Below are 23,461 nucleotides of genomic sequence, written 5' to 3'. Positions count from 1 at the left end.
AGAAAAATATATTAAATATTATCACCTTGCAGTCACCAATACATGTGCGACCACTAGGTGATTTTTCTTTTTATGTCCGGTTAATTACGGATTTAAAAGAGACATAATGTGTGTGGTATAATGTTTCTTGAACACACCGCCTCCATTAATACCAGCTGTCTCCTCCCACAACCATAATCATCCCAGTTTTGTTTTGCAACAACACTAACGTCACCAACTACCAATAACCTGACATCGATTTGTCTACTAGGAAAAGAAAACATTTGTATTTTTACTGAGGAAAGACGCTGGTCCCTTTTCTTTCTGACAACACACCGGAGCCAACATGGTAGTCGGATTCCGCTGTCCGGTAATCCTGTGGCTGTCCCTGGCCGCCGTGCTGGGTTCGGTCTTCGGGCTTGGTGAGGACATCGACCGGCCTCTGTTCGGGCCTCCAGGCTCTCTTATCCGGCTGCAAGAGTCCGACCCTGGCCTGAAGAAGGCTCTGGCGTTCGCCGAGGAGCGCTACAACCAGGGCTCCAACGCCATGCATCTCCGCAAAGTCAGCCGGCTCCTCTCTGCCACCAAACAGGTAACGTTAACAAACAAATACGGTGTATTTAAACATTATTTTAACGTATTTATTCACAGCACTGTGGCGTCTTACTTTGGCATAACAGAATAGTGTGGATAGAGAATTACGGTTGTATAATGATTTGTGACATTGTAGTAATTAGTTACATAAATCTTTGTAAACAACAGTACGATTTGGGGTTATTTAAAGCTGCGTTAAACTAGCAAGAGTTAGCTAAACAAAAGCCGGAAAGAAGGTGATTTACCTTCAAAATAATGGTATAATCTGGTGACTGACTCACTGCGGTATATGTTCCCTATGCATACAGAGACGTACATTTTTTTTATATTTTCACAGAATTGTTAACAATTTAATTTTGGCGCTTTCTGAAGGCCATCAAGGAAAGGTTACACTCTCGAAATGTTGATCTTTTTATTCTGTCCGGAAGTCATATCGTTGAGTTTAACCTGCCCTTTTGACACAATCGCATCCGTCTGTGCAGTGCAGTATGGCCTCGTGACACCATCTATGCAGCAAAAGAAGCATCCAGATACCAATACATTCACAAAAAAGCTTAGTCTGTTTTAATGTCATCCAAATACCGGTACACACGTATTGGATAACCACTAGACTTAAACACAATCAGAGTCATGTCTAAATGCTTTATTAAGGGCAATTTTAATTGTTTGTAAATTAAAAATGACCACTGTATGTGTGCATTTCTTTGTTTTTACAGCTGGTTAAGGGTATCCGCTACACCATAACAGTGGAACTGAGTAACACTCAATGTAAGAAATCCACCATGCTCAGGGCATGTGACTTCTATCCCGAGTTACAGAAACTCAAGGTAGGGGGTGTGTGTGTGTGTGTGTGTGTGTGTGTGTGTGTGTGTGTGTGTGTGTGTGTGTGTGTGTGTGTGTGTGTGTGTGTGTGAGAGAGAGAGAGAATAGTTATGGTTTTAGAATCGTAGATTTCTCCAAAAAGTTTGTAAAATATCAAAAATGGGAATGTGCATCTAATTGTGTACCAGTGTATTATTGCAGCAGTGAAGTTCTGTTTGTTCAGCAGAGATGTCATCGGTCATCTGATCTTGTGACTTGAGTTTGACTTGAAGTAGCCCCAACAAGCACGTTAATGCCTCATGGCCACGTGCATGCATACACAAAACAAGAGACATAAATAACTTGCTCCTTTGATGTCGTTAGATTGGGCTGCAGTGCACATTATTCCACTTTCTCGATCTATTTTCAGCACAATATACTGTATATGACAACATCATCTGGTCAATTTCCTCTTTGTAATATAGAATATTTCTGTCCTGTGTATTTTTTTTTTTATGTCAGACCGAGGTGTGTGTGTTCGAAGTGTGGGACATTCCCTGGCAGGGCACTTCAACTCTGCTCAAACAGAAGTGCCAGCCTACAGGTCAGTCAGCAGCCAAACACATTCATCATTAAATATCTGTGATTAATAGTTGTTGGTTACAGCTGTCCCTTGGTCAAAGTATAGCTGAAAAACCTAGGTATGGTTCACATTGAGTGACTGTGGTTCCTCTGCAATGTTATCATTAACATTTATTTTTACCCCAACAAGCGGAGCCTGACTGTAATCACTGTTGACCTACTGTTCAGGTGGTTACAGTGTTAACCCATGATGCTTAGCTTCTTCTGTAATAGCAGCATTAGCTTCCAGGATGACATGGGCTCCATTAAACTGGTTAAATGTGCAGTAGGTAAGACTTATAAAACTAACTTTCTGTCATATTTACTGAAACTGACCCTATGTTCGAGTAGAAGCAGGTAATTAAAAAAAAATCTGTCTCCTCTGGCACCACCTACAGCCTGTAGTGCAATTTGCAAAAATCCACAGCTCCCTGTTCAGATGCACGGTCTAACTGCATGTCAATCACTGCTCATGCACACACATTCATTCTCCCTTGTGGGGGAAGAGGCGTAGGAGACAGTTTTGGGCTTTAGCAGAAAGGGGGGAGGGACTGAGAAGTTGTCGATGTTCACATTTTTTGGCTAAGTCCAGGTTCTTTGCAATCCTACCTACGGCACCTTTAAAACAATGTATATGCATTTGGCATTTTAAACCACCATTGTAAAGAAAGATTCCTAGAAAAGTAAAATGATCTAATTGTAATGATTGGCAGGCATGGACATAGTCATTGAGAAAAGACTTTATGCAAATGTTCCCTTCATTTTGACCATATCTTGTTCTGCTTTGGTCTTAAACTTTGCATGTTGCCCAAAACAGTTGAATAAATAATGCCTTCATTTATATGTTATGTTATAATGTTTACTTCTGATAGGTGATGCTTTATACCAAATAGATAAACGAGGTATAAGGTTGAATAGTGATAAGTATACCCATAAATGTTGATTTAGACTTACAAGCAATAATGTATCATGTCAAAAACTGTTCTACAGCTTCCATGTATTTCCATTTAATAGACTCACTTATTTGAAATCCATAGAGTCAATGTATTTTTGGACACATGAAACATGAATATATGTATTTTGCACATTGACGCATAACATGTTGTCCTGGATGTCTTTTATTTATCAGTTGAACCTCAACTAGAAGAGACCAACAAGGTCGTGGATGCATCCACCAGCCAGCCTCTGGAGGTAAAAGTGACGTCCTATTCTGTACATATAACAGGACTGACAACAATGTTGACATTAAGGCTACGTTTACACGACAACAATCTCGCTAAAAACGTAAAAAGTTTTTTCTTTTACGTTTAGACGGCGGTGTTTAGAATGGGCTGCTGAGGTCCACCTTCACTGGGAGGTGAGGGGTAGGTGGGGATGAGAGTGCTCTGGCTCCACAGAGACCGGTTTTGCTAGTTTACATGGCGACACTGGAGTTGCATACGCCAAAGATTTCCCTCTGGACCTCGGTTCAGAAGGTTTTGTTTGCAGCCCCCCAAAACGCAGTTGTCGTGTCAACGAACAGCCAGAACGTAAAAATACTTTTGCGTATTATGTTGAAAACGTTGCCATGTAAACAGGCCTCTAAGTTCCATCTGGTTATTTGCCTTCGAATATACTCTAGCAATCCATTGGTTGTGTAAACTGCTATCATCAGCTTGAACTTTAGATGGATGATGAGGTCATGTGTTGTTGTGTGTTTGTCTGGCAGGAGTCTGTGGAGCTGTTGGGCCAGTTCAAAGAGTTCATGGTTAAATACAATAAGGTCTACAGCAGCCAGGAGGGTGAGTGAGTGACTGACACACATATATTGTATAGCATCATTTGTCGCCTTATTGTCTTCACAGCCTGAACCCTTTATGCACTCACATTCTTCTCATAACAGCAATAAAAGCCATTCATCCTTTATGAAAACCTATACATAAGGGTAAATACCTCCCATCCATTTGGAACCTTTGGAGTTTGCATATCACGTGTACTGAGTACCTCATCAACAATAAATAAATAATACTACATTTAAAATGGCAAAGAATCCCACACAAGATGTTAAATGCATCATGACTGGGAAAACTCAGGAGCAGCACAACTCATTTCACATATGTGAAGAAGATTGGAGACTTTGATGTCTTACACAGGAGCATTTAATCATCACTCAGTTGAGAGAATTAAGCAGGCAGTACAGTTTAACCACGATGTGTTATTGTGCAGTGCCATCCCAACACTCTGAAGTTCCTGTCTTCCTGAAGGTATATTTAAAGCCATGCTGGAGGCGTTATCTTTAGCTGAACCTTTAACCCTTGTGTTGTCTTCCTGTCGACCATGCACTTGTTGTCCTCCAACAAAATTAAATAAAACATAAAGTACAGTATCACCCAATTCTATTGTGCACCTTCTAGCCAACTTCATTCCAACTTATTACCAATAGTTTTACACTTCTTTTTATTTTTATTTCTTTATGGTCAATAAACCACATTTACTGTACATGAAATTATACCTTATTTTGGAGAAAAATAGGCAGAAATTATGAATTATTTTCACTATAGTGAAGATCAGATGAATATGTGTTGATGGATTATCACAGACAGGTATATGTCAGGAAACCATTTTTTTATGTTGAATGGCAGAACATATTTCAGATAAAGAAACTTTGAAAACGGGTCAAATTTGACCCGAAGACAACACAAGGGTTAAGGTAAACAATGATATTGCAGGTGCCGTAAACACAGATGCTAAAGCCTGGTTCAGCCTCTCTCTCTCTCTGGGAAGTATGCAGAAGTGTGGCAGGCCCACCGACCTCCAAAAGGAGGCAGTCCTGAAACAAAACATCCCCTTATCACTTAGCTGTCTAGATTCCTTAAATCTGTAGAGAGACAAACATACATGAACAGGTTTGGTTATTATGACCTATGAATGACCTGATGTTGTCTAAGCTTTCCCTTTGTGTCATCATTCCACAACATGACAGCAGTTTAATCACATGAATATGAATGCACGTTCCAGAGAATAAAAAGATAAAACAGGTGCAGACAGACAAACTGTTTATGTCTCAGTCTGTGAGGGGAAGATAATAAGGACCGACTGGTTGTTTGATAAAAGAGAAAGGGGGCTGTAGTGATACTGTTTTTTAGCTTTATATATTGGTTAATTTCTTGCTTTTTGGTTTTAAAAAGTCCAAAACCTTCTAAAAATCAAGTGAGACTGTTATGGGAAATGAAAAGTTATGTGTGGCAATCATGTGTCCTGTCAAAACAATCCAGATCAACACACCTACCAAATAGGCCTGCACGATTAATCGTTTTCGATTTTTTTTTTTTTTTTTGTGTGGACATTTTCGGCCTTTATTTTGATAGGATAGCTGAAGACATGAAAGGCAAGCAGTTAAAGAGTGTGCTAAGAAATCATTCTGTTTTTGATACCGTACTTAAATTGGCAATTGACAAACTCCATTTCTCTAGAGACTCAAGCTGTAGCTGCAGCATGTTGATTGACATGTTTTAATTATGTAAAGACATGTTGAAGGAGTTCAGATAGAGCCTGTATCAGGGCCATATTTAGTTCAGTGTGTTATATGTCACTATTTATGGTAGCCTACTGTACTTAAATAGCCAGTATGTACTTTATTTTCTGTATTCATTGAACCCTCTATGTTTACAGGATTGTAATGATGCGCAATGTGCTATAGGTGCCAAAAAAAATCTATGTTTGGTACTGCCAATTTGTTTTGTTTTGTCATGTGTGCAATAAACATTACACTTCGTGAGAAAAAAATCGTGGCAGAGAATCGTGATATCAATTCCAAGCAAAAAAATCGTGATTCATATTTTTCCCTGAATCGTGCAGGCCTACTACCAAACCACCTCTGCCTTCTTGTGTTTTGCAACTATCACATAAAATGTAAAAAGGGAATAAACAGGGCAGTTAAAGAGATTATTTTACTAAAATTTTGAAATGTGTTGATTTGACTTTTGATCCTGCAGAGGCAGATCATCGTCTGCGCATCTTCCACCAGAACCTGAAAACTGCAGAGAAGCTCCAGTCTTTGGATCAAGGTTCGGCTGAGTACGGAGTCACCAAGTTCAGCGACCTAACTGGTACGTGTCTGCATGTGTGTGCATTTGTATTTCCACACAGTTTCCAATGAGGAAATGTACTTTCTGTTGCATCAGCTCTTTTAAAAAAGATTAATTAAAACAAAAGTTTGACGGCTCTCCTTCGGTTTTTCTCCAGAGGAAGAGTTTCGCTCTGCATACCTGAACCCACTACTGAGTCAATGGACTCTTCATCGACCAATGAAACCGGCCTCTCCTGCCCGAGGCCCTGCCCCTGCCAGCTGGGATTGGCGGGATCATGGAGCTGTCAGTTCCGTTAAGAACCAGGTACCAACAAACAGATTTATTTATAGGGTCATACTGAACAGCATGTTACTAATGAATAAATTATACCTCCTGCCTACTTCGTGTGTGTGTGTGTGTGTGTGTGTGTGTGTGTGTGTGTGTGTGTGTGTGTGTGTGTGTGTGTGTGTGTCTTGCAGGGTATGTGTGGATCCTGCTGGGCATTTTCTGTGACAGGCAACATCGAAGGCCAGTGGTTCCTAAAAAATGGGACGCTGCTGTCCCTCTCTGAACAAGGTAACACACACACACACACACACACACACAGAGGCTCAAACACAAATGATACAATAATTCCTGCAGAAAACAATCACTGTTTATATTTGCAGATAAAATCCATGATTTGATTGGTTCATTGATTTGTCCTTCACAGAGCTGGTTGACTGTGATGGGCTGGACCAGGCATGCAAAGGAGGGCTGCCGTCAAATGCTTATGAAGCTATTGAGAAGCTGGGTAAGAAAGACATGGGTGGAGGACAAGTGATGTGTGCAACCATTTTGAAACATTTTAGCTTGCTATTGCCATTTTATTTAATTTATTGACTCTGAGCAACCTGCAAAAACATACATGTGCTTTATGCTGATGCTGAGCGCAAACCTAAACCATTTAGTCATCATCCTTCATGTATTGTTTAGGTGGCCTGGAGACAGAGACTGACTACTCCTACACTGGGAAGAAGCAGAGGTGCGACTTCACCACCATGAAGGTGGCCGCCTACATCAACAGCTCTGTGGAGCTGTCCAAAGATGAGAAGGGTGAGTGGGCTGAGCCAATGGATAGGGAATGAAGAAGGAAGGGAAGACTAAGCACTGACAAACATGTCAACATGTAATATTACTAAAAAACACACCAAGAAGCTTTTTTTTTTTTTTTAATCTGAAAGTAAACTAATTAGATATATATAATGAAGTAATGTGGATATAAATGGCTGTTGGTTTTGCAGGTATATCAACTGTTGCAAAGACGATTCAGCCGTGTGGCAGTTTGAAACAGAGCTGTTAAATGGATTTTTTTTTTCTCCTCAGAAATTGCAGCTTGGCTGGCTGAGAATGGACCAATCTCTGTTGCGCTGAATGCCTTTGCCATGCAGGTAAGCAGTTATGTCCACCACAGCAATGACTGAATCAATACAAAATATAAAACACTTGCCATCACCTCTATGTTAATTATACATTAAGAGATAACATCATGTCAATTTTGTTTTCACAAGAATGTAATCATCAGCATACAACCATATTTCATTTTTTTTTTTTTGTCTTTCTAAATGTCTTAGTTCTACAGGAAGGGTGTGTCTCACCCTTTGAAGATCTTCTGCAACTCCTGGATGATCGACCACGCTGTGCTGCTGGTGGGATTCGGAGAACGTAAGTGTTTTTATCCTGTTTTTATCTTGGCTTCATTTACCCAGTTCCTACTCTTGTATTAACCCTTCTGTGCTTTCAGGTCAAAGTATCCCATTCTGGGCCATCAAAAACAGCTGGGGAGAGGATTATGGAGAGCAGGTAAGACAACCCCACTAACAGTCTTTGTTTGTGGATTAGAGAAAGGTTGAAAGAGGCATTCATAGTATAATAAAACATTACTTTATTCTTCTTGAATGTAGCAACCAGGACCCACATTTTTATTCTTAAAGTGCTCATATTATGCTTTTTGGCCTTTTCCGTTTACTTTATTGTGTTATATATCTTTTTTGTGGATGTTATAGGTTTACAAAGTGAAAAAGCCCAAAGTCCACCCCAAAGGGACTTACCATCTCCAACAGAAAACACTGTTCACAAACTGCTCCAAACAGCTCTATTGTAGTCCAGCCTTTACTTCCGTGACGACCGTCCGTCACTTTGTAACACACATTATAATGCTCGTCTAGCTGCTAGTGCGGCACGCCCTCATACTCTGCTTCTGACTGGCTAGTAGTCCTTACCTAGGTACTGTCAGGGCACGCCCTCATACTCTGCTTCTGACTGGTTAGTAGGCCTTACCTAGCTACTGAGCATGTGCGACTCCCAACAAAGATGGAACAGAAGTGAGATGTCTCACTCTGTAGCTAAAACGGAGAGCTCAACACACAGGGTGAAAAGAGGAGCTGCAGCAATGTGCAGTACAACAAAAATATGGTGTTTTTGGAAAATTAAACCATGTAAAGCTATTCTGATATAACCTCTAAATACAATTATGAACCTGAAAATGAGCATAATATGAGCACTTTAATAAAAATTAAAGCTCTCACTAGAATTTCTTGAATTGACAAGAAGATAAGTAAAAACCATAGACTGTTAAAATTAAAATAAAACCGTCACCACTCTTAAATTTGACACAGGAAGACCTTAAAGGGGTGATAGAATGATTATATAGGGTATTTCACACTGTTCCTTAAGGTCTCCAAATAGGATATGTATCATTGGTTGGGCTAAAAATTGCCCGAATGCTATTTTATGGGCCCTTAACTACCATGTGATTATGGCCCTATTTGTAACAAGAGCTTTTCTTCCAAATATGGTATGCTCATGAATATTTAGATGAGCTGCGCGCTGATTGGTTTGAGCGAACCCCATAGAAACACATTGGAGACGAGAGAGCAGGTTTCATATTTCAGACACTGCAGTGTTTTGTTACTAAATTCACTTTCGAGACTTTTTTATGCGAGAAATCAACTATATAAAGCTCAAATATGGGCCGTTTTACGAAAATTGATGGCTAATTGCAAATTTGGTAAGACGTGTCGGATTTCAGGAGGTCCACACAGTCTGACGAGACAGCGGCAGCCCCGCTGCGCTCCATACCCAGGGCAAAGTCACCGTTACTGGGTTACTGGACAACCGGGGCTCAGGGCTCCGCGGAGCTGCCCGGCTGCCAGCATAACTATAATATATTTACAATTTGAATTTCGTCACGCCGCTTATAGAACAACTACCCTAAGGTCTTACAAAGCTAACGCTTGTTTCCGATTTCAGAGACGGAGATCCAGCTAGCTCACAGCGAGCCGGAGTCTATGAAGTAGGACATGCCGGGCGGCGAGGCAGCACCGGCCGCTGTCACGTTAGCCTGCTGAGCTCCTGCTGAACTGCGACACACAGTCGGACAAAATTTGCAGTTAGCCATCAGTGTTTGTAAAACTGCCCATATTTTACCCCTATATAGTTGATTTCTTGCATAAAAAAGTCTCAGTAGTGAATTTAGTAATTAAATAGTGGACCTCTGGAGATCTGCGTGACCTAGCTAGATTCAGAAGACTAAGCTGACCTCAGGTCAGTGGTGTAGCCTATGCAAATGTTGGGGCAAATGTTGGGACAAAGACTAGGAGTCGAGGAGTTGATGTCAACTTTTAGCTTTGTTGAGATTCGCCCGTTTTCAGCAGCAGTTTCCAATTGTGAGATTTGCAGAGGAACGAGGTGTCAATGGGATTTTGAAGTTCTATGTATGTCCTATTTACCCTCCAAACTGTCATTTTTCAACTATGACAAGGTAAAATCGGTTTTGCATTCTATCACCCCTTTAACAGGACCACAGCCTGGTGTTGTTCTGCTGGGTTGCACCATACTGTGTAAAACTAACTTCTGTCTTGTATATGTGTTTTTCTCTTTCTCTCATACAGGGTTACTACTACCTATACAGGGGGTCCAATGCCTGTGGGATCAACAAGATGTGCTCATCTGCTGTAGTCAATTAAAGCACCACACACACCATCATACTACATGTACCACTACACACACACACACACACACACACACACACACACACACACACACACAGACATTTGATCATTCAATCAGACACACATGAAATCCTACTGAAGTTTTCCGTTAAACCCAACTTAGTGTTCCACCTTAATACCTCACACCTCGTGTCCGTTTACTAAACTAAAAACATACCAGCTCTAATTGAAGCTAGCTTTGCTGAAGTTGTTTAAAGAAATTTTAAAGTTTATTTTATGCGCGCATTTTATTCCGTTAGCCCTGCAGGTCGTACTGATTGCTGTGTTTTACTCAGTTTTGGTTTTAACTCATCTTCCCTCAAAGTAACTGGGCCCACAATTCATGAAGAGTGTGCACTTATTGTTATACTTCTCGTGTGTTTTCTTGGATGTTATGTTACCAGTGTTCATGCTAATGCTATGTAGTACTTGAGAGGGGTTTTGAAAGAAAGGGGGTTACCTCATATTGGCCTGCACATTACTGGATAACTGCAATGTAATTGTAAAGACTGCTGTAAGACAGTGAGAAATGAATGAAGGTTGACTAAAAAAATGTGGAATCCTAGTCTTTGTTTATGGTGTTCTTTTCTTATATGCACTGGAACAACAAAATTAAACTTTATCGATTGAAAACACAAACAAATGAAACCTAACATTTACTGTGATTAGATTATAATGTCTATATATTGACCTTAATAAACCACAATATACATTGACTTAATAAAATGTCATAGTAACATATATAAAAAGTAAGTGGAGACAACATTTTACGTCATAGAAATGCACTGCTGTTATGGTGAATTTGTGGTCTGCTTATAAGTAAATGAGCCATGTGTAGTGTTGGGGATTTACCTCCTCTGTGTCCCCTCTTTTGGGACAATGTGTCTGACTCCAATAAAAGACTTATATATCCCGCGCATTTGTTAAATTGGTATTACATTGATCCTAAGTAGGCCTATCGCGATAGTCAATAAATCAATTAATCGCACGATAAAAAAAAAATGAGCTCAATAATTTTTCCGGCCGCGATAATTTCCATTTGCATGCTTGTTTGTTTTCCTTGTCTCTCTCTCTCTCTCTCGCTCTCCCTCTACCAAAGAGACTGGAGGACCACTCTCGGTTCCTTAGCGTAACGAGGAGTGAACCCTCTTGTCAGACAGTCGCATTGTCTTTGTGTGGGGAGGCGGGACTCCTGGCGGAGAGAGAGAGACAGAGAAAACGCTAGTAGTTGGAGCAGGGTTTCCAGCAGCACTTTGCAGTGAAGGCGCCGTCAAAAAAAGAAGACGTATATGAGCGATATCCGCCGTGTTACTTGGCGTCCTGTTTTCTCCCTTTCATTCCAAACCACGCAGTTGGCAACCTACAGGTGGAGGCGGTGGAGACAGGCTCGGACATACACACCGCTGTAGACTTGTCAGTCTCGCAAGCGGTTTCAGGAAAGTTGCTGTATGTGTCCGACAATGCACAGAACATTAACCGGTACAAGCCTACAGTTGTCAGTGTGTCAGAGGCTCCCGGACAGTGAACTGAGACTCCGTTACCTGTTTGTCAAAAATCACCACTTACTAGCTAGCTAATGAATTAGCCTGAGGTAAACGCAGCTATCAGTAAACAGAAGTGACATGGTGGCTGGCGTCTGCTTGTGCGCGAAACTCCTACCTGCAGAGGAGCAGAAGAAAGTATAGCTGCACCTTCGCCAAAATGAAGACTGAAAAATAGAACTATTTGGGTACAAACATTTACTCGCCATGTGGCAGATAGCCATATAGATTTAATTTATTAATTATATATAATTTAAATTTAATATTTAGCGTTTAATAAATAATTGTTAAATGCAGTACAGTCTGTAGTCTATCGCACAAACACTCGAGGAATGCTGCAAACATTTGACAGCCAGTACGAATTACCTGGGAGAACATATAGGCTACGTGTCACAAACGGCAATTCCACAACTGTAAACAGCGTGAAAGACGACATATTAAAGGAGATCAAAGACATATTGTGGATATTTAAAATGTCTTCCAGTTCCAGTGTTAAATATTCTTTAGAAATAAAAGTATATTGATCTTTGAAAAGGTGTACCTGCATTATTACGCCGTTATCATTATATTAGATGAAAATGGTCTCAGAACAACAATATTATCGTTTATCGCAATAATTTCTGGGACAATTTATCGTCCAGCAAAATTTGTTATCGTGACAGGCCTAGTCCTAAGCAAGAGCCAAATAAGATGATAAGATAAAGTCAAATACATTTGTTTAATCAGTCAAGCATCGGAGTTACAATACACAGATCTGTGGGATCACAAAGCACGCAGAGACTAAGTTTCCCTAGCAATAGACAAAAAAATCCAGAGCTGGTCCACGTATCTCTAGACCGTCAGACCTTGTTAGCCCCGATCTATTCTTCCCCTCATCTAGTATACTTTCTTTCTTGGGCCCCCTCTTCTTCTCCCACACCGGGACTGTTCTTTTCAAACAACACACGCCAGCGGGCCACCGTATTATGTCTCGTCCTCATTTGCTCGCATGCGAAGCGGTACATTCTGTCCCTGTTTCATTTGTTATTATTACTAAATGTACTTTGCTCGCGACTCATGACCTTTAACTACTCTATAGTTATGGCTTGAGCTAAACCTTCTGTGCAATAAGCATACACCAAAACACACTTGGTCTCTTATGGAAACCTTTTACATTCTTATTATATTTATCTGCAAATAGTAAGAATATTATTCTACAGTAGGATTTAGTGACATCAAGTGGTGAAGTTGCAGATTGCAACCAACTGAATACCATTGTGTCCCACATCATTTATATGTTGAGACCCGAAATCAGCTAATTACAGTCGAGATGGTATGGTAGCAGAGAATAAATAATAAAAAACAAAACCATTCAGTCTTGGTCAAAACACCATACATTGTGACAATTATTCTATTAGCTGGTGTGTATCAGCTAACCTAATATTAGTGGAAAAGACAAACAGTAATTAATTTCTATGTCAGTGAGGGTTTTTGATTTTTACATTAATTCATGTGATATTTACCCATAATTATGATCATATTGACCATATCAGATATTTGTTTAAAAAGGTAATCTTTGTATATTAGAATTTGTTGTGTGTCACCTAGTGTTTGGTTTGTCTGTTCTGGGCTACTGTAGAAACATGGCAGTGCATTATGGCAGACTCCATAGAAGAGGACCCGCTCCATGACAAGAGCACACATACACACTAAGGAAAAATAGTTATGAATATTATATTCCATTTCTAAGTCATTTACACACTGCTCCTTTAAATAAAAAAACAATGTGTTCCCATAGACGATAAAACCTCACAAATGGTTTATAATTATGTTCGTTGTACCTCAAGGTTTTAATTTTGGGTCCAGTTTGTATATTGATGACCTACTTGAAGTTTGTCCACTACTGTAACTTCATCAGTCACATATCTACATGCTAACAACACGAAGCAGCCCGCAGAAGAACTAACAGCTTCAATGGTCAATATCTGAAATTGGTTAACGAAAGCAAAATCTGTATGTTTTTTTCACAGTCTGCAAATAGAGATGCAGAGCCAGGGAGAAGACTATCAGTAGTGCACAAGTTTAAATATTTAGGCATTATAATAGATACATAACTCACATTCAAAACACGTTACAGAAGTTGTGAACCGAATTACATTTAGTTTGGCAAATTTTAGTTACATTAAGAACAATTTAACTGTAGTGTACACCAATGGCATGATTCTTTTTTTAAAAACTAAATATGATTTCTTAAACTGTGAAAACATGATCAAATCTGCAGATATTTTACTTGTGTATATCGAGCAGCACATACCCGGCTGGAACACTATGAAAACAGGACGAAGGACGATCACATCTCTTAACTCTTTCTCCAAATCTACAAAACAGTGGTTACTGGAAAATCAAATATGCTACCATAATCTGGAGTAGTGGTGGTAGTAACCCTAACCTAACCCTAACCCTAACCCTAACCCTAACCCTAACCCTCTGTGCCTATGTGCTTCTATCTGTGCTTATGAGCTTTTGTCTGGGTATATGTGTCTGTGCTTATGTGCTCTTGTATGTTTTCTTTTAATGCCATCAACCTGCCAGGGACTGCAGATGAAAATTAGCCTGTATGGCTCAATCAGGCACAATTATATGATGGACTTAAGTGCTCCTGTTAATTAATGAATGAACTATTAATTAATAGTCCCTTAATTGTCCCTTCTTAAATAAAATAAAATGAACAGAATAATATATGATATCCATGTCACCTTGTGTATTATGTTAGAACAGGTTGGCAACATTGAATGCTAGCGATCTTGAATGTTGCTCAAATTGAAAGAAAATTAAACTCTATTTCCCACAATGCAAAGGCACTGCCACGGAAACACTAGATCGCGTGGAGCAGTAGGTTACTAAATCTAGTAACAATCTGATTCAATGAGATACTAATATAATCAGACAATGAATAACAATTGATGCTGAAGTGACAAAGTTGAATTCTAGTATCACTGTCTTTATCTGAAATGATGAAAAGTGAAAAGTGTGTAATTCTAAACCCTCATCACATGTCCCTCCGAAACGCTGTGGATTAAAGTCTGTCGATGCGAGATTATCCTACAAATTAAAGTCAAATAGACATCAACCTTTATTTTGAAAAGGGTAGACCACCATACACAGGAAGTGTAATATTTGGTGACGTCAGACAACAGGAAGGAATTAAAGAAACGCATGCGGTTCAGCTTTACTGATAAGATACTTCAACGTGTCTTTTCTCCAAAGTAGTTTTTAGCTGCTGTCAAGCTGGCCAGAAAAACTTTCTGCTTTAAGACACACATATTATTTTATTTCTTTCAAGGTAATTTAGTTATCTAGCTAACATGCTAACGTGGTTGAGCTGCATATTGACATAGCTCATGTTAGCATCACTAGTCAGCTAAAGCACTAGTAAGGGCAGTGACGGTTTAGAACCGGTTTAGCTAGTTGATGGTAATGTTATATTGAAGTTAATTGTAAGAAAGCAACTATTTGCTTACGTTCCTAGCTTACTAGATAGATAGGTAAATGCAATGTTAAGTGTTGTCATTCGTCTAACGTGAACCGTCATTGAAATCACTGCAGTAGCCAAAGTTTGTAAAAGTTGCTAAGCTAACGTTAAGTTAATTTGTGTAAGCTTGGCTAATTTTCACGTTAACTTGTCAGTTTTGATTTTTGTCGTGTGGTTTATCAAATCTCCTGTTTCAATGTCTTGTCTCTTAATGTATCGTTACTTGACTAGCAAGCTACCTCACTGTTTATCTTCTGTTCTCAGCTGGCGAAGAAACCTGAAGCTCACCGTTTATGATGTCACAGGCCACCAAACGCAAACACGTTGTCAAGGAGGTTTATGGAGACTTTGTCACGCCCACAGAAAACCAGCAGATTGTAAAGGTGAGATGTGTGTGGACTAGGGGTGGAACGTACACAGAAGTCACGGTTCGGTTCATACCTCGGTTCAGACATCACGGTTTGGTACAATGGAGGGAAAAGCAAAACAAAAATGCAGAAGACAATTTTTTTTTATTGTGCGTGACTCAGGCTGTACCATATTACTGTCATACAGTCTCTCCCCTGAGCTAGCTGCAACAGCCTGAAGTGTGTAAAGTAAGATGTAAACAGTAAACAATAGAGGGTTTTCACAACGTGTTATCAGACCAGAAGTCGCCATATTGGAGGGACTCCGCATCACAACAAAGTACAGGCACTGAAGTAGATCCCCAACGGCGTCAAGGAAAATGGTTAATTATTGCCGTGTTTTAGGTTGTACCAATAGGTCAGACCGAGAAAAACATTTGGAATATTATCGACTTCCAAAAGTTATTAAAAACCAGGGAGAGAAATGCCAGAAGTTATCAGAGGAAAGGAGGCGCTTGTGGTTGGCAAAGCTCAACCAGGATCTACGAGGGAAAAATCTGTCTTGTTCGGTTTTTGAAATGGAAAAAAAACAACTATTGAGAGTCACTTGGCTACACCTTGAGCATCGCAATGGCGTCATACAGTTAAGGTTAGGTTGAATAAAGACGTTATTGCATTATTTACTTTGGCATTCACACCACATTGGTCGTTAATGACTTGGTACTGCGTCTCCCTCACCCATCCACACACCATGTGGTTATAAGCCTCCAAACTTTTGTAGGATTTAAGGTCTTCCGCTGTGTATGGGCTCGGTGAGAAAACCAGGTAGTTGACTATATCGGGATATGCAACTGAAGGAAGAATCACCGGGTCGCCATGGCTCCAAGAAGAGGGAGCCAACTTGTAGGGATCTGCACCGCCAATAAACCATAATTTGTCAATATCGTGCCTTTTTTGTGTGGTCCAAGTCCTTCCATGCCTTTGCATCTTGGACGCGTTTTGATGAGCTTTTCTGTTATTTAGACATAAAGTATTAAAGTATCTAAAGTGCACAATACTCCATTACTCCATTCAGTTGTTTACACCGAGTGCCTCCAATATGGCCGCGCATCCAGGTTACCGCCCAGAACGTGACGTCGGTGAAAACCCTCTATAAGTACCCCTCATTATCTCCAGACTCCATCTGTAACTTGTAAACAAAATAAGACAATCAGCTATAAAACTGAAAATACAGCATCTCTTATTTACCTCTCTAGTTTCCACTCTGCCACGACCTCCTGTAGCTTCTCAGCTGGGTGAGTGCTTGTGTGCTGCTCATACAGGGGCCGCGTCTATAGAACTGCCGCTTTCAGTTACCACTCAGTTAATAAAATGAGCAGTCACCGTGAGATAGCTTTCCGTAGCACAAGAAGTCCAACCATCAGTCGTTAGTGAAACAGAGGGCGCAGCTGACAAGTCGTGCTCCATCAACGTCCGTGTTTCGTTGTATATTATGGAAGGGACTACAGTTTGCCTCATATGTGGACGGGATGACATGTTGTAACCAAGGGGGTAAGCTTTGCCTCACAACGCGTAGTTCCTGTGGCGCCATTTTGATGCTACCAAGCCATCACCTCCCGTTAGCATTCCATTGACTCCCATTCATTTTGACGTAACTTTGACAGCGAATAACTTTACATTTGAAGCGTTTAAAGACTCTATTTGTCCATTGTTTATTTCTAAAGAAACACGACAATGTATAAAAGGCTCCATTACCTTGTACCTCACGTTATGGCTCCGTAGAAGACGTTTTTGTAAAAAATAGGCTAACGATTGTGTCATAACCATGAGACTTACTGTCACATAGTAGAGGAATTACCGTATAGTACAGGAGAAGCTCGCAGGCAGTTTGGACTTACATTAGCTGTTTAAGTTTAATTACTGATGTTAACTAGCATTTTAGTTAGCAATAATTAGCCTGTGCCTATGTTATCTCCTTACATATACCTGCGCTCTCCGTCTCTGCTAGATTGGGAATGATTGAGATTTCTCTTGGCACAGCTACCAGAAGACTTCCAACTTTCAGACACGTTGCTCACGTCACATCTACGTCTTCAAGCTCAGTTGGAGGCTGCTCAGTAACGCTCAGCCATCACCGGAAAAGTGCTTCTAATATCCTTCACTGGTCTCCGTCTAGAGCAACGGGATCTGTTGGTCCATTATATATACAGTCTATGGTTATAACGAGGTTGGAGTACATAGGGCAAATACTTGAAGCCAGGTTCCTCTACGAGTGAATACGGGCTCATTGAATATGACATGTAAATTCCGATTGCTTCAGTGATTTTTTTTTTTGGCCCTATTTGTATCTAAAGGCTGGTTAAGCACTGTAGGGAGGAGAAGTTGGACAGTTTTTTTTTTTTTTTTTTTTGGTCACGTTCCAGTGATTGGCACATCCGGTGATGGGGTCGGATATGCGTTAGCATGTTAGATGTATTTCCACTCACATACCCAACCACTGCTGAACAACGCTGACACACAGTCCTCGTCTTATCCACCACTCTCTCGCCTGTACTACTGTAACTGACTGGGAAGCCAAAGTTTTCCCAAACTTGCGATCTTAAAGAGGCCGGCGGGTCCTCTAACTCGCCATACTCATCCTTAGTGCTGCCATCTCTGACTCACTCACTGGGCCGTCTCACTGGGCGCCAATCGGAGCTTCAGGGCTAAGGCGGGGCTACAGATTAGGTGTCCCTAAAGAACCTGTGCACCGAAACGTGACGCCCGTACCGCTTTGGTTCAATACGAATACATGTACCTTTCCACCCCTAGTGTGGGCTGCATTGTATTTAACGTCTGGACCGTAAACAACCACCCACATAACAGCAAACGAAACATGTCACTCCTTTATCTCCATCCTCTACCTGTGCACTTGTAGGTTACTGGTAGCCGTGGTAACAACCTCCATGAAGCTGTCACGGCCCAGGGTGTGACTTTCCTGGTGAGCATGCCCCCCAAGTTCCGCAAGAACCTCTGGATCAAGAGAGGTAAGTGATGAAGTGGGATGTTTAATTGAAATATTAAAGATTATTACATAGTTCATTCGGTATCAATTACAAAAGCTGGTTGAGGACCCACTCAAAAAAAAACCCTCTCCATAGTGCTACTAGAGATCTACAACTCCAGGGTACCTTTTAACTATAGCCCTGGACTCAGAATGGGGAAACAAGTGGCAACATTTCTCTGTCAAATACCATATAACTATGCAGTATTAGTTTTTAGAAATCATAAACTTTCTGCAAATCAGACTCTATAGTTTTCACACTTGATTTTTCAACTTCAACTTTATTTGTGTCTCCGAAGGGCAATTGGGTGTGCAGCAGGTATAAACACATAAATACATACGAGGTATACACACAGTCACGAGTGAGGTGGGGTGGGGGGACTAGAGTAAGCCTAAACACTAAAAACTGGAACACAACCGTTCCAACCAAATAAATACTGTACCAGTACAAGGTGCATGGGTAGCAGCATCAAAGTAGCCTACACAGGGTAGGAAACCTGCATATTAGCTTTACAAATATGACACAATATAATCAACAACAACATCAGCATCCATTACATTACATCACCAATCCCTTTTGTCAACGTCTCTGACGTCCTCAACACATAATCAACAGACTAGAATATATAACCAACCAAGAAATAAAAGAAAAGAAATAAGATGTTAGATCAGAGGTCACTAATGGGTGGGCCGCGGTCTGGGTCCGGACCCAGACGCCATCCTATCCGAACCTGGAACTATAACTGATAAATTATTGAGAATTATTACCTTTTGATGGAGTGTTTCCATTTTAACTGGCACAGCTTTTCTAACCTTTACAGCGCTGGTTTAGTGGGCCAGGAAACTCACAGACCAAGTGAATGCGCTTTTAAATCATCTCACGTGATGCTACTCAGCCAATCAAATCTGTGCATTCCCATAAGAATTGCCACTCAAGTCAGTGAGTGAGATATCCACACACGCAGGGGTTAGACGAGACAAGAGACAACAGTCGGAGAAATAACCGAGTCAGAGAAAAGTAATTTCACGTTGCTTGCCTAGTTACTGAAAATGTCCTCAAGCAAAGGTCCAGAACATCATGAAGTCTAACTTGTGCTGTGTTTCAGTGCCATATATTGAAGTAGCCTTGTAGTTGTAGTTGTATTGTCTGTATGTAGTCAACAACTAACTGTTAAATCCAATAAAGAAAATACAATTCAATAATATTTCAACAATATGCATGAGTTTTCACATTGTACTTGAGGGGTTATAAATAATAGAGTAGTACTCTAATGATACATACATGTAATTTTTTTTAAATAAAGTATAGCTTGAGTTTGCCTTTTTTGTTCGCTCCATTTAACATCTTACCAGTCTCAACCAATAGTATTTATTATTGATAATCCCTCCAGTTCAATGTAAAAACTGACGATAGAATCCTAATAAAATGGGGAAAGGGACAATATCCCTAGTTCAATGACGCATTTGTAAGTACTGGCTGAAACAAAATCTCAATTTCTCTTAATTTATAAAAAAAAGCTTTGTTTTTGGTTCACGTTTCATATATGTCTGCTTTCTGATCCCCGAGGTGACTATGTGATTGTGGATCCCATTGAGGAAGGAGAGAAGGTGAAGGCAGAGATCAGCTTCATTCTCTACAAAGATCACATTCAGAACCTGCAAAAACTACACCTCTGGTGAGTGAGAATCCAGCAGGACACGCACGCACGCACACACACACACACACACACACACACACACACACACACACACACACACACACACACACACACACACACACACACAGCACCATTTTGCTCGAATGTGTTTTAAGCCCCCAACGTCTCCTTCCAGCCAGCGCTGCAACCGTTGACTTCAAGGCACCTAACCTTAACCTTAACCATTGCCTAATCCTACTCTAACCCTAATCCTCCAGCGCTGCCTGGAAGGAGACGTTGGGGGCTTAAAACACAGATAAACCAAAATTTTGCAAAGCGTAACTGACTGTATTGTGTTTTTTCCTTGACTTCCTCCAGGCCAGAGGGGTTTACGGAGGAGCCATCAGAGCAGGACAAGACGGACAAACAGCAGGATAAGGAAAAGGAGACAGAGGAGAAAGACGAGGAATTCAGTGACTCTGAAGATGATGAAAGTGACATCTTTGTAAACACCAACCGCTGTAACTACCATTACAGTGAGAGTGAGGAGGAGGACAGTGAGGAAGAAGATGATGACAAAGAGAAAAGGACAGAAAATGATTCATAGTTCGCAGCACCGAGGACACGGACAATCAAGAGTGAGATTTGTGGAAATCATGAGACCGTGTGCTCTGCTGCTGCGGGATGACTGATGATTTGAAATGATGATCCTGATGCAACAGCTCCCTCTGGACTCTGGCCTGTTGTAGCGATAAATGGCTGGGCTCATTGAATGGACTTAAACTTAATGGAACAAAATAAGTCTTGCTTGTTTGTTTGAAAAAAACAAATCCCAGTAATGTCACACTTTAACTGAAATTGAATAAGAATCCCATGTCAGTTTGAAATTCTGTAGGATCAATTTCTACTGTACTGTCAGTGTCTAACTGAGCATGTATCACAAACTCAAGCATGTTTATATTCTGACCTCCAGTGCAGCCATTACTAAAGTACATTACAGGGTATGCTACACCCAGGCCATACTGTACATTTGCAGGATGATGTTAATGTAAACTGTTATATCCATTCGTCCTCCTCCATAGGACAAAATAAATCTGTTTTGAAACTCACAAAAATTGCATAACTCAAAACCTTTACACCGTTGGCAGAACTACTTTTTTTCATGATAGAAGTCCAGAGCGTGGTGAGAATCTAAACCGCTCCAGTTTCACTGGTCCCTTAAAAAGATATTGTTTTAACTAGCTGGACTGTAAACCGCTCTTGTGCAGAGCTCCTTGTAGTGCTGATTGTGTTGATTTGATTTTCAAATGATTGCAGCTGATAGCCATGGGGATTTGCTGTGTTAAAAGCACTGAAAGATCAAGATGCATAGTTGTTCATTGTGACTGCTGTGTGCCTCATCTTTTTCTGACATTCCTTACCCAGTTGCTGATTTTGGTTTGTGTAATGATGAAGGTTTTGGAAATAGATTCATTCTTAAGTTGTGTTTTTCATCACTTGGACTTGATCCTCTCCACATCTTTCTCCTTGTAAAGAATGTCTTTTTGCTCACGTTCAAAGAAGCATCTCCCCTCGAAACTGTTGCCAGTGGATATGAAAGTAAACACATTTTTTTCCACCATATCTACAAATTCCCAAAAAGTAGCTCACATATTGGACATAAAGCCACTTACCAAGCAGTACATTTGTACTGCCAGTGGAACCAGTTCTACAGGAACTTTCTACTTGACACAGTAAGATGCAAATAAAGTGGTGCTGAGTGCAGCACTTTACTCTTTTACTGATTGAGTGGTTTTGTATGTAAAGAATGCCCATAATCCTGTGAACTATTGTGAAACGTGAAATATTTTTGCTTTGCAGACTTTAATAAACATTGATGCTACCAAGTTCTTAAAGACTGATTATTTACTAGAAAATGCATTTCCTGCAGAAAAATGATTGTGAATGCTGGAAAGCTAAATTGCTAAAGCGAAACTGGATTTCTGGCATAATTGCATAAGAAGGTAAGGTAGTGAGAATAGTTGGAAAAGTGGGAATGGTTTTAATTATTACGAATTTCATTGAAATGTTGAATAATACCAATAATTTAAAAAACAAGTGGAATATTTTATGTTTGCTTGTATAGTATGTTGAAAGTAAAAAAAGCCATAGTATAGTATGTCAAAGAAAGTGATAAAAAGTCATAGTATAGTATGTCGAAAAATGAAAAAAACTCAAAAGTATAGAATGTCAAAAACTGATGAAGCCTTCAAAGAAAGTGATAAAAAATGTCATAGTATAGTATGTCAAAAAAATGATTAAAAAAAGCCATAGTACAGTATGTCATAAAAAGTGAAAAAAAACATAGAATAGTATGTCGAAAAAAGTGATGAAAAATTCATAGTATATCATGTCGAAAAAAGTGATAAAAAATCATAGTATAGTATGTCATAAAAAGTGAAAAAAAACATACAATAGTATGTCGAAAAAAGTGATGAAAAATTCATAGTATAGCATGTCGAAAAAAGTGATAAAAAAATCTATAGTATAGTATGTCGAAAAAACTGATGATGAAGCTATAATTGAAAAAAAGCCATAGTATAGTATGTCAAAAAAGTCATAGTATAGTATGTCGAAATAAGTGGTAAAAAAGCCATAGTATAGTATGTCATAAAACGTCATAGTATACTATGTCGAAAAAGTGATAAAAAAGCCATAGCATAGAATGTCGAAAAAAGTGAAAAAAACTCAAAGTATAGAATGTCGAAAAAACTGATGATGAAGCCTTCAAAGAAAGTGATCAAAAGTCATAGTATAGTATGTCATAAAAAGTGAAAAAAAAACATAGAATAGTATGTCGAAAAAAGTGATACAAAATTCACAGTATAGCATGTCGAAAAAAGTGATAAAAAAGTCATGGTATAGTATGTCGTAAAAAGTGAAAAAAAAGCCATAGTATAGTATGTCGAAAAAGGTCATAGTATAGAATGTCGAAAAAACTGATGATGAAGCCTTAAGTGAAAAAAGCCATAGTATTAGTATGTCAAAAAAGTGATAAAAAAGCCATAGCATAGTATGTCGAAGAAAGTGAAAAAAGTCATAGTATAGCATGTCGAAAAAAAATCCATAGTATATTATGTCGAAAAAGGTCATATGCAGAAAAAAGTTTAAAAAAAAACCACACAGTATAGCATGTCAAAAAAGTGAAAAAAACCATGGTATAGTATGTCGAAGAAAGTGAAAAAAGTCATAGCATAGTATGGTGAAAAAAGTGATAAAAAAGTCATAGTATTGATAAATATAATAAAATAATAAATAATACATTTCC

At 39.6% G+C, this 23,461-nt stretch overlaps 2 protein-coding genes across 6 annotated transcripts; both read left to right on the top strand.

Moving 5' to 3' along the window:
- Window positions 1–138: 138 nt before the first annotated feature.
- On the top strand, window positions 139–20,269 carry ctsf (cathepsin F). 3 transcript variants are annotated; one of them, XM_036005637.1, is made up of 15 exons: window positions 139–571; window positions 1,290–1,400; window positions 1,897–1,978; window positions 3,125–3,186; window positions 3,704–3,776; window positions 5,970–6,083; window positions 6,220–6,368; window positions 6,524–6,678; window positions 6,734–6,837; window positions 7,020–7,139; window positions 7,410–7,474; window positions 7,658–7,748; window positions 7,828–7,886; window positions 9,977–10,067; window positions 20,223–20,269. In XM_036005637.1, the coding sequence occupies exons 1-14, from the start codon at window positions 326–328 to the stop codon at window positions 10,049–10,051; spliced, it is 1,506 nt and encodes a 501-aa protein (XP_035861530.1). In that variant the 5' UTR covers window positions 139–325; the 3' UTR covers window positions 10,052–10,067; window positions 20,223–20,269. The 3 variants fall into 3 exon arrangements, with proteins under 3 accessions (XP_035861530.1, XP_035861527.1, XP_031135903.1); XM_036005634.1 differs by lacking the exon at window positions 20,223–20,269 and having other exon boundaries at window positions 9,977–10,640; XM_031280043.2 differs by lacking the exon at window positions 20,223–20,269 and having other exon boundaries at window positions 142–571; window positions 6,524–6,620; window positions 6,757–6,837; window positions 9,977–10,640.
- Window positions 14,733–21,670, top strand: eif1ad (eukaryotic translation initiation factor 1A domain containing). 3 transcript variants are annotated; one of them, XM_031280047.2, is made up of 5 exons: window positions 14,733–14,938; window positions 15,392–15,510; window positions 18,392–18,500; window positions 20,085–20,193; window positions 20,533–21,670. In XM_031280047.2, the coding sequence occupies exons 2-5, from the start codon at window positions 15,421–15,423 to the stop codon at window positions 20,759–20,761; spliced, it is 537 nt and encodes a 178-aa protein (XP_031135907.1). In that variant the 5' UTR covers window positions 14,733–14,938; window positions 15,392–15,420; the 3' UTR covers window positions 20,762–21,670. The 3 variants fall into 3 exon arrangements, with proteins under 3 accessions (XP_031135907.1, XP_031135908.1, XP_031135909.1); XM_031280048.2 differs by having other exon boundaries at window positions 14,798–14,816; XM_031280049.2 differs by lacking the exon at window positions 14,733–14,938 and adding an exon at window positions 15,079–15,209.
- The last annotated feature ends 1,791 nt before the right edge of the window (window positions 21,671–23,461 follow it).

This window comes from Sander lucioperca, chromosome 1 (genome assembly GCF_008315115.2).
Source record: "Sander lucioperca isolate FBNREF2018 chromosome 1, SLUC_FBN_1.2, whole genome shotgun sequence".
Taxonomy (NCBI): Eukaryota; Metazoa; Chordata; class Actinopteri; order Perciformes; family Percidae; genus Sander; species Sander lucioperca.
The sequence above is the reverse complement of the archived record's forward strand: the minus strand, read 5'-3'. Positions and strand labels throughout refer to the sequence as shown.